The sequence below is a fragment of the Macadamia integrifolia genome, unplaced genomic scaffold (genome assembly GCF_013358625.1).
Source record: "Macadamia integrifolia cultivar HAES 741 unplaced genomic scaffold, SCU_Mint_v3 scaffold1224, whole genome shotgun sequence".
NCBI lineage: Eukaryota > Viridiplantae > Streptophyta > Magnoliopsida > Proteales > Proteaceae > Macadamia > Macadamia integrifolia.
Genome location: NW_024868125.1, coordinates 155,511 through 167,575, shown reverse-complemented (window position 1 = coordinate 167,575; position 12,065 = coordinate 155,511). Strand labels below are relative to the sequence as shown.

The 12,065-nt window shown below is 38.1% G+C and overlaps 1 protein-coding gene across 1 annotated transcript in view; it reads right to left on the bottom strand.

The window, feature by feature from the left end:
* LOC122063169 (AP-2 complex subunit alpha-1-like) overlaps positions 1-12,065 on the bottom strand; it is a 54,250-nt gene that overhangs the window by 9,869 nt on the left and 32,316 nt on the right. The window contains exons 15-19 of the mRNA XM_042626871.1: positions 10,564-10,670; positions 10,370-10,474; positions 8,339-8,459; positions 7,968-8,150; positions 7,645-7,878 (exon numbers count right to left, since the gene is read on the bottom strand). Coding sequence (XP_042482805.1) covers positions 7,645-7,878; positions 7,968-8,150; positions 8,339-8,459; positions 10,370-10,474; positions 10,564-10,670 — 750 coding nt within the window. The remainder of the gene's footprint in view (positions 1-7,644; positions 7,879-7,967; positions 8,151-8,338; positions 8,460-10,369; positions 10,475-10,563; positions 10,671-12,065) is intronic.

Below are 12,065 nucleotides of genomic sequence, written 5' to 3'. Positions count from 1 at the left end.
CGATTGAGGCAAACTCCCATCTGAAAAGCAAGGAAGGTGATCATGTTGATAAGGGTGGATATCAGAGGCTGATTGGAAGACTCATCTATTTGTCTCACTCAACCAAGCATGGCTCATGCAATTAGTCTTGTTAGTTAGTATATCCACGATCCTTACTCATCTCATATGAAAGTTTTGTTGCATATTTTTCGTTACTTGAAGAGAACTCTAGTGAATGGTATCTTATTCTCTCCTTCTAATCACATTAGGTTTTAGGCATACACTGATGCTGATTGGGCAAGCTCCAGATGATCGTCGTTCCACTAGTGGCTCCATTAGTATTGCACATAACCTAGTTCAACATGATCGCACAAAACATATTAAGATTGACAGGCATTTCATCAAGGAGAAGTTGGAGCAAGGCCTTGTCTGCATACCTTTGTGAGAAGTGAAGACGAGTTAGCAGATATTCTTACAAAGGGACTTAGTAATAAGGTATTTTATTCTATTTGTGCAAGTTGGGCATGTGTGATATCCATGGACCAACTTGAGGGGGAGTGTTGTAATAATGGGTTTTAGGGGTATTTTATGGTTGTAACTAAACGGACCCTAAAGTCCCTTTTAGGGTTTTATTTCATTATAAACAGAGGTACTTTTGTCAAGTAAGACAAACAAGTCACATTCTCCCCTAATTCTACACCTTTATATTGCATACTCAAACATGAGAACGTATCCCGTATCAATGAGTCAAATGGTTTTGGACTGTTAAACCCTTATACTTAAATGCCTTTGGCTGAATTGTTTTGTCATGGGAGGTGTCCACTTTTAGCAGTTTCTAAGTGTTCTAGTTGGGCCAGCATTCGTACTTTTAAGGCTGTATGCGTCCATCAATTGAGAAGAATGAAAAAGGTATTTTTAGGAGAGATGTGTAAGGCGAATGAAGGCTGTGGAGCCCCCACTGAAAACTCCAGGATAATCTTTCAGATCTCAAGGTGCATGGTGGTAACACCTATTGAGCTACGGAACTGCAGAGAAAAGAAAAAAAGAAACAAGGATTTTATCGAATTAATTTGCGCATGAAGCGCCTATAAGGAAGGAGCATTTTCCAACTTAACGATACATCCAATACCAAAAAAATCCTTTTCTCTCATTACATTATCTGATCAATCTCTCTCCTCTACTCTTTATGTGTTTCTTTCTATCCCCTTTGACAGCCATGTTTCCTCTCTTTCATCACTTATACATTTTCTCCTATCTTCTCTCCTCAACTTCTCCTTTCTTCTTCTTGTTCCTTCTTAATCTTCTTCCTCCTGCAGGCTGCAGTATCAGAGAATCCAGTGAACTTTCTATGATTTCAGCATAACCAAGGCCTGTGCTAGTGCCAATAACCGTTGATTCCTCATTTGGGATTCGAGCAACAACCACCAATCCAGAATTGTCCAACATAAAGTCTAACTTTAAAAACATTTATACCATTAACTTGCACTCTAAAGAAAGATATGGAAACCTTGAAACATACAGGACCAAAGAAAAAAAAAATATTGATTACCAATATTCTATTTCATGGTCAGATAGTTATCCCAGAATTGAAATTTTAAGTTTGGGATTTTCTTATTCACACCCATTTAAGGTGTCAAATAAGTTGTAACATTATCTTTTTGTCCTTTTAGTATAACTGATGAGGATCCAGGGTGTTTCGATAACCCGATTCGGATCCCTTAGGGCCCACTTAATCAATAAATAGCACAAATATCATAACCATTGGCAGTCCCGTAATAAACCAGAAATTGCATAGGGCTTTAACTAACTAAAAGGCAATAGGTTTCTGATATTAAGAAAGGATTGACTAGGTAGCTAAGATGAGGGAAGGATATGGAGGTACTCAGTATTTAGAGGAATGGGACAGACTTGGAATCAAGGATAATAAAAGATAGAAGGGGCATAATGGGAAAATTAGAGGATTGAAGCCTTAAAGCAACCCACGATTTGGGTTGAGGTTGTCCTCAACCTCAGGACTCGAACAGTAGTGGAAGACCAGCATCAACAAAGGACAGAACTCCTTCAAATCTCACCGGTTAGAGTATAAAACTTCATTAGTAAAAACGCCACTGCAGGATCTACCGATTCCACACAGCAGCGCCAAGCATAAGCATAAGAGAAGAAGAGAAATTCTACTACTCAGGTCCAGCGAAAACCCAGAACAGATGGTCTGCTGGTTCGACTCCTTCCAACAGGGGTTTTCTTAGGGCCTGAAACTGTTGTATGCACATATGGGCGGAAATTGTTACTTTTGAGATAGAATTTCGTTGTTTAGGAGTTCTCAATTATGCAGGAGTTATCAGAATAGTATGTAGTTATCAGAGAAGTTGTGTAAGTGGAGTAAGAGGTTATAGCTGTAATGCCCCATAATTTTGGAACCTTAGAATATGTATCTTTTTTATGTTATTTTCTAAGCTTGCTTAAATATTTAAAGTTAGGCTTTATTTAACGACTCAATGAGTTAGCCTAGCGGTTAGTACCTTGACTATCTAAGGGTCTTAGGTTCAAGACTTGTACTTAGTAAGTAATGGGGGGTTTTATTTAATTGATTTACTTTCTTTTATAACATTCTTTGTGGACCCCACCCCTTTTAGACAAACCAGATCCGTGGGAGTGTAGGAGAGAGAAAAGAAGGGGAAGAGAGACGTGAGAGGGGGAAAAGAGAGAGAGACGTGAGGAGAGATAAAGAAGAAGGGAAAGAGAGACGTCAGAAAGGAGGGGGAGATAGAAACGAAAAGGGGGAGAGAGTTGAGATCAAGGGGAATAGGAGAAAGGGCGTCGGCAATAATAAGAAAGAAAAAATAAAGAAAAAAGGAAAGAAAGCAGAATCATGAGAAAAAAAGAAACGGAGTGGAAGGGGAATTTGGTGCCTACTTCTCTATTTTTCTGCTCACTCCATGTAATGAAGCTTTCTCTTATCCTTAGTTTAAATTATTGGTTCTGCAATATGGGTCTTATCCTAAGTTTTAGATGTTAGTTTATTCTTTTTGGGACCCACAAAGGAACCCAAAAAAATTGTTTTTAGGGTTTTATTTTCTTTAGATGGATCAAATCTAATATTCTTTTTTGGGACCCAATATGGGACCCAAACAAGGTTTAAAGTATCAGTCCGTATCGTACCGTATCAGCCGATACATATTGGTATCGGCCCTTACCGATACGATATGGACCGATACGATACATGGAATTTTTAAAATCTTTTTGTATCGATACATATCTTACGATACATACCGATATGCACCGATACAATACGATACACACCGATACGTACCGGTACTCTATGGAAAATTCAAAATCGAAGTGAAATGTACGTTTCGATATGTATCAGTACAATCATAAAATGGCCAAGATGGGTAATTTTTCAGAAAAACATAATTTTTTGAGATGTTTTTGTTCCAAAGTTGTTGTCGACCATTTTTCTCTCTAACTAAAGTGGAAATCAAGGTTGGGAACAAGGATTTTACATTTATGGGACAACTACAAACCTTGGATTCTTATTGCGATACTCTCAATTTACTGTTTATGCATAATACATGTTATATATAGCTTTTTTTAACTATTTTTTTTATGTAAAAGCGTATAAAAAAGTGTTTCATATCCATTAATGTGCGTATTAGCATATCTCCGATACGATACTATACCCTCCGATACGTATCTTAATTTTGGCCGACCGATACGACGACCGATACCGATACTGATACCGATACTTTAATCCTTTGACCCAAATTACTTGTGACCCAATATTTAGGGGACCCATTTTGTTTTTAGGGCTTTGTTTTAGTGTTAGGGTTCTCTTGGGACCCAATATGGGACCCAAATCTAATATTATTTCATATCAAGATCTAGGATTCAATTCATAGGGTCCAAATATAATATTCTTTATGGGACCTAAATCTTGGGCGAGATAGTAATTAATATAAGGTATCACTAATTTCAAATTGGTACCTCCTGGACACTTGGGACTCAAAGGGGAGGTAAGACTTTTGCAAACAAAGGTATTTGAATCACTTTTGAACTAGAAGATTAATGAGAGATGTAATTAATTTTAGGTTGTTATTGACTTGAGCATTTAGAGCTCAGAGGGTGAAAGTAGGAGACATGCAGGTTGAGGTAAGTGGATTATAGTGGGATTACACCACAGGTGTGTAGGTTGATTGTAAGATATGATGTTTGGTATTCTTGTTTCGTTGATATGTGCAAACTTATACTTATGTTGAATTGTGTTTATGTGTGACATGAGTTTATGGGGGTGATTGATGACTATTATTGTGTGATGTCTATTGATGTTGGTTCTTACGTGGAGATTTTAGCTGTGCTTTCATATGTTTGTGTTCTTAAAGAAAGTGGTTTTATGGACGGTGATTTTGTGAAAGTGTGAAAAGAGAATGTGAGGGTAAACAAACTACTCTGCACAAGACCAGAGAGAGGTGTCCCGTTGAGCCACGGGACTTATATCCACTGTGCACAGTGGTGTATATTTAGTCACAGAATGGTGGCGACAGTGTGATTGTGTGATCATGTGATTGTGTCATCATGTGATTGTGGGGGCCGAGTTTCCCCCTCGTATTATGGACGGTAGCTTATTTCCCTTAGTGCCAGCTAAAGTGTAATAAAAAAAGGATATTTTTAATTGATCGTGTTTTATTAGAAGTGTGGTTTGAGAAACTAAAATTGTTTGTTCTAACCGTTGTTTTTGTTTGATTGTTTGCCCTGTGGTGTACTCTTACTAATTTCCCATACTGAGTTATTGAGCTTAATCAATTCTTTTAACATCACAGATAATTGAGATGAAGGTATGCTTGGAGCGGATTTTGAGGGCGACTCAAATACTTCTTTATTTTTTTTATTTCTATTTTTTTAAAGGGGTGTAGTGATGAATTTTAGAGGTAAACTCTAATCATATGGATTTTGCATTTTAACTGGGACATATCTTAGGTTGCCATCAGTAGGAGTACTTAAAATTTATAGCAATGGTTGATTATTTTTGTAGAGATTTAATCTGTTACGAGCTCTAATATGCTTGATTTTGGTGAATGTTTTGGATCATTAGATCAATGCCCGCGAGGGCTATACCTTTACCTGTATCTGGGTTTGGGTCATGATAATAACTCTTTTGTAACGGTTATCCTATCCTATTTAAGAGAAAAGACTCAAAAAGTAGAAGCAACGAATGGAATCCTAAAATATCTCTTAATGTTTTCTTGAGAAGAGGTCGGCTCCCTCCCAATAGGCCAGGACGCCATGGCTTCATCTGTAAAGCCAACCCTATCCTTAATTATATTATATTTATTTCTTTTATACCTTTGTCTTTAATTTCCTATTTTCTCTCTACAGCATCCGTGTATGCATCATCTATTGGCCTGGAAGAACTTAACCTCATAAACCGGCTTACAAGGTGAGGGGACCCAAGACCATATCACTTAGAATCATCTTGACTGATTAGGTATTCACTTGGCTTTCGGAGAAAAGTAGCAGATCTGCAGATGTGTATAGTACAATGAGAAAACATTAAGTCCATACGGATTGCCTACGCATCCAATGTATGGCAATTTCTAAGCCCCCTATTATGGTGAGATCATGAGCTACCATAGATCCTATCTCAGAAAGAAAGTGAGATGTATTTACAAGATATGTAAGAGAACAGGTATGTCACAGTAACTGGTCCCTCAAATGCAGAGAATTGCAAAACTGCAGTTCAGAGACAATTTTTAACCTCGCAGTATGATATGTGAAAAGTACAAATGCCGTAGATGGTCTATTTTTTTGTAAACATCTTAATTTCACGAATGTTGCAACCTGGGGGTCAAGCGGTCGAAGCAGCCTCTCGACATTCTCGGGGTAAGGCTGCGTAGTTCTCGCCCCCCGGACCTCGCACATGCGGTATCCTCGTGCACCGGGTACGCCTTTTTTAACATATTAATTTCACGCTTTGGAAAAGTCTTTCTCCTGCACATTTCATATTCAATACAATTAATGCAAGTGATGCAGATCTCATCACAAGGGAAGAGAAGGAGATCAGCAGAAAGCCCAACCCATGAAACAGATCTGACTGGTCCATGCAGTTCCCAGTTTTGGTCCAAGTTTTGAACCAGGTTTGGTCCTATGGTTCAGTCTTTGGGTTTAGTTTAATATACGTGGGGTCGTGGGGTTCCTTTGGTTTAGTTCCTATTTTTTTTATTTGGTTGTTTAGAAAGTTGAATTCTAGTTACTAATTCCAAGCCTATCAGTTTCTAATTTGTCAACCGTCTTGTTATTTTCTATTTTACTCTTTGTTTCCAGTTATTAAGTTCAGAATGTGAGTTTCTATTTCGTAGGGGTTTCTAAGTTTGAGGAGTTTATAAGTTGTAAGGAAAGCTCTAGTCCATGCAAGGGGGGCTCTACATTCCTCTATTATTTTGAAGTCATAAAAAAGAAAGGGGCGTCTACAGCCCACGATCTTGACAAACCATTACATGGATCTTTGCTGTTTCTGTGTAACGCAGGACTATTCTGTGAGAGGCAGAACACTCTGGAGTGATGCTAGGTAGGCTGGTGTGATAATAGTCAAGGCTTGGGTGTACTCAGGTCATATCTTCCTTTTTTTCTGTCTTCTTCTCCATTCTGTCCTTGGGATACCAAGTAAGAATCTGAAGTTCATACAACTTATCTACTATTTTTGTTAAGGTTATTGAAGGGATTCCTTGCTGTGCATCACCCCATATCAGATCTGAGATTTACCGTTGGTTTACTGCTGTCAGAATTGATTTGCAGTTCCCCCGTTTTTGGTGTCTTTTGCTGCAACTATAAATGGATTATGACTCTACATCCAACAATGGATGCATGCGATATTCTGGGTTCATACCTAGTAACCATACTCATCCGTCAACCAAAACGTGGTTCTGATCTGTTCAGCCAATGGGTAGAACTTGGTAGTTACAAATTTCTGAAATCTAAGTTTCTTTTCTGAATGAATTGTTATTATCATCCAAAGGTAAAATTTTGAGGATTTGAACCTCTATCTCAAAAACTATACTGATCAGAAATTGGGGCTTATCTGAGCTGCTGATCTACTGTTATTAAATTACTCCCATTCTAGTTGTGACTACCACCCTGTGGTTCTGCCTGTTGGGAGGATTATGAAACATGCTGTTAAGCTGAGCCAGGGTCCATCAAGAAGTCTAGGATGGTAATCTTGTCCTTTCTGTGGATTAAACCAACATATTAGACAAGATACAAGTAAAAGGCTAAATACTAGCAGCTTTCCTAAACTTTCTGTCCAAACCGAACCTTCAAAAGGAAACTTCTTATCACTCCATAAATGAGAGGATGGATTCCATGGGTCATGGCAGTGATGGCACATTTTCCAAAACGAAAAAAAGTCACAAACTCCCAGGAACACATCCATTATCTGAGTCAGGCATGAAACTCTGTCTCCCACATAGTATTGAAATTAGCAAGTTGATCTATGAACCAGTATTGCTAGATAATACTAATGTACAATTTCTTCTCATAATAATATTTTTTTACTCATCGGGAAAACATCCCATCCCACAAAGAAAAAGGGCTTTTGTTAGAGTTATCAACGTTGCAACTAGAAGCAAAACAAAGCTACAGAAAGAGATAAATTACAAAAGCAGAATGTAGTACCTGAACTGAATTTGATTGCTCTCCAACAGGAGCAAGTGCCAACGCATCAAGTACACCCTCTAATCCAGGGACAACATTTTTCTGATCTGAAAAAGCAGCTTCAGGTGGACCCTCAATGGCAAGTGGATCCAAAAGATTACCAATAAGATCTGCTGAGGGTGTAGCAGGTTGAGGATCGACAGTGCTCAAAGTCCCATTTGCATGGGCCAACCCTTGGTCTGCTGCATTAGCATCCTGCAAAGTAATCATTTCACATGAATTCCTACTTGAACCTAATGCTTACGATGTCTACAGCGTAATGAAATAAGCAAGTAAGATCTTACAGCATTACTGCCGATGCTTGGCATTTTAACAAGGCCAAATTGCCCAACAGGTAGAGATCCATTAGAAGAACGCTGATCAGTTACAACCAATGCATTTGACATCTGCTGCTGGGCTCGCAACTTGATGGCACTTTGCTCCGCAGTATCAACTTCAGTATCTTCAGCTTTTTTGAGTAATGATGACTAGTTTTCACAAAAGTTACTACAATAAGTACCAAATACCTAAGCATATTACATAAAAATTTGTTTTTTTAAGAGGAATCCAGCTTAGACTTTTCTCTTTGTTCAAGATCCATAATCATCTTCATAACAGAAATAAGATTCTTTTATTTTATTTTGTGCATTTGCTTATAGTGCACCAACTCATGTACCTGCCGCTCTGGGAACTTCGGCATTTCGGCGAGTATATCCATTAAAGCTGCACCTTTCCTACTCAATGCAAAATATTCAACAGCTCGCTGCTGTATCTCTATATCAATGCAACTTTCATACCTAAATGAACACATAAATGAGTTAGGAACTCGACAATATATCTAGCCATAAATGTAAGAAAAAATCTACTTTAACTAAAGGGACTTTCCTATTTACACACCCTTAAAGCTGGCAAATAATTTGCAACCTTACTTTTGTGCCCATTTCGTATAGCACACTTTTTTCCCAGTAAGGATAAATCCTATGTTTCACATGTGTACTCATAGTTGTCACGGCATCAAATCGATCCAAGGCGGTGGAGGGGTGGCTAATCGATTTGGCGATGAATCGCCCATTATGGCGTTACCATGTCGGTTACATCTTCCATGTGTCATTTTTTATTTTCCCTATTTTCTAAAGTTATTTAGTATGCTACTTTTTTTTTCCCCTATTCTCTAAAGTTATTTAGCATGCTACAAGCCTACATAATATACCCTATAACATATAAAACCAACATTAAGCAACATCATATCATCAAAAATCAACATAACCCTATCAAAATCACCCTGCATTTTACAAAAAATCGACCGCCTAGTGATTCAGGTGTGACCTGGCATCCATGGCGGTCATGACGACGCCTATCAGCCAATGGCGACCACCATTTGTGAGTCACGTAAATCGTAGCACTGTCATGAACTTCTTTTTCCGCCAGGACGCCAAATCGCCGCCTTGGCGACGCCTAGGCGAAGCCATGACAACTATGTGTGTACTCAAATAATGTGCAAAACAATGACAACTTTTGATAATGACATAACCAAGGTTCAAGATCTCCCTGAAGTGTTAGCCTCATCTTGCTAGATTTTGCTTTCCCCCCTTCCCCTCCCCCCCCCCCCTCCTCACCCTTCACCCTCACCCCCACCCACACCACCACCCACACATTGTTCCCCCCTTTTGTTTTGTTTTGTTGCTTTCCCTTCAGGCTCGGTTCCCTCCCCCCCCCGGCGGTCGCTTGTACATTCTTTCCCACTGTTTTAATGCATTATTTATTCATCCAAAAAAAAAAAAAGGTTTAAGATCTCAATCTCGCCCCTAATCTCAGATAAGCCATAAACAGATTTTAAGACCTCATTAAGATCTTATATTTTTTCCCAGTTGACTCAGTAGTTGGTCTCGGTGGCCATATGCTCTTTATAGCCCCTGAAACTTGCCATTTACCCTATTTTAGGCCTTTTAAACACAATGGAAACATCAGTTTTTTGAAAATCAAACCCAAAATGATACTTTGACTTCGTACCCTATGTAAGTAGTATCCAACTCTTCGGACCCTAGGCTAGTATATTCTATTCCACAATCTACATTGCACACATGACACAACATCTAATACTTTTAGAAGTTAGAACACATATAATCTATTGAAAAAGTGCAAATAATCATAGAATTTAAAAGACATCATAGATACTTACTTAATTGTTTAACATTTAACACTGATGACTGATGAGTCACATTCACATTCATTGAAATGACATAAGATAAGCCAAATAACTATATAGGTACAATACATATTACATAACACATGTAGATATATTACATAGAGTAGGAATGAAGTTTGGCAAGCAAAAGCACCAAATCCCGTCAACAATGTGCCTTTTTTTTCAAAGTGTAGCGAGGGAAGCGAGTTTTGAGCTGTTTTCGATGAGATGGGGTGGAGATCTCGAGAACTCGGTCGAGATATGGTTGATTTTTTAAATCGCATGTTATCTCATGTCAGAAAATCTAAAAAGAGAGATATTAGCAAGATGTCGCCAAGATCTTAAACCATGGACAGAATGATAAGTCATTTACAAATTATTTTGAAAACCTTTACCTCTAACCTTTTGGGAGCAAGGGGACATCCAAAAGAAGGTTACCCGTTCTAAATAAACATGAATTAAAAAAAAAAAAAAAAAAAAAAAAAAAAAAAAAAAAAAAAAAAAAAGAAGCATGGATCTCACTTGTTGAAGATTGCCCAAATATGGTCTTGTAATTCTGGATCTGGAGGTTGAGTGTGCATCATGACCTTAGCATATGTTGAAAGAAGAATAGAAACAGTAGCAGTCCTGAGAAACAAGCCATTTCCAGGATGATCGAATTGATGACCATCACAGATTAATAAGGGAACAGATCAAAGGTTAATAAGTAGGCTTACGATACGGTAGGAAGCTTCTCATGTATAATGGTGAAGATTTCCTTTGGACTACACCCAGCTCTTCTTGCCAAAAGATGGCTGTACTCCCCAAGGAGATAAGCACTGACCTGTCACATTAATTCATTATGATGAAGTTATATTTCCCCACTCCCTACTGGGCATTTGTCATTATTATCTGTTAATTCATAGGTAAACTGTGACAAATGGATATATAGAAAATACAAGGCTTAGCAGTTTGTGGGCATAGAAGTATATTCTAAAACAGATAACAATTAGAAGGAACTGCAATGATGAATGCAAAATGTTATAGAACTCAGAAAATTATCCAAAACAGAAATATTGGCAACGGATCTCTTTGACCAAGTTGTTTAGTAGGCCTAGGGAAGGTTGTTGTAATATGGGGCTTCAAGGGTAGATTTGTCATTTTGTCATTAAGGGCACTGTGGTCATTAGAAACGCTGCCAAGCTTCTTCACCGACGGTCCTATTTGAATTGATTTCGGGGTTTTTAGGTTAATAACTTTAATGGGTAAGTTGGTCATTTTAACTTCACAAGTTTCAGTTGAATAACTCATAAGGGTAAAATGATCTTTTCAATTCAACCACAAATAGAAGACTTGACACTGTCAGATTTAATGGGGCTTCAAGTAATAGTTTCAAACTTTAAGGGGTGTCAAGCAATCGGGCATAGTACAGGGGGTGTCCAAGTAATAAATCCACTACCATTGAAGGGTAGTTTGGGTATTAAGGAGTTTCCCAGCCCATAACGTCATATCACTAAATGGTAACTGACTAACGGACAGGGGCTAGTTGTAAGAAATCTTAAAATGCAAGGGTGGTTCAAATAATAGATTCAAACTTTAGGGGTGTCAAGAAATCGGGCAATCGGTTGAGACTCCCTCCCTAGTCCCATGAAGATATCTACATACTTGTCCAGTCCGAGTCTCCAAGACAACTGAGATCTTCCGGTCTATGTGCATGGGAGCAGCTCAAACAAAGAAGAGTCTGGCCCGATCTGAATTCAGGCCCGGCCCACCTTCTACTGCTAGGTCCCCATAGTGCAGGGGCTGTCCAAGTAATTTTCCCCTTTTTTTCTCGAAATACATTTATTTTAAAATTATCCTTTGCGGAAAGATCAATGGACTTGCTTCCCCATTCTGTATTCCGAGAAAAAATGAAAGAGCCTACTTGTACTGTAATGCAGTTACAATTATTTAATAAAAAAAAAAATGGCTCATTTTAATAGTAGTTGAGACGGAGTCCAAAGGGGGAACAAGAAATTTCAGTCTTTCCCTGACATCATTAGGAGTTTGAAAGTATGATAAATTGCTTGGTCCTAGTTTCATATGATTATAGTATTTAGTTTGTAACTCCTAGTCAGTTCAAAAGTCCATTATGATATTTTTAGTCTATTAGTCATCAAATTGATAGTGGTTTGAGTTGTATTAGATTAGTCCAGTTCTAGATGCAATAGGAGTCAGATTTTAAGAGTTTTATATAACC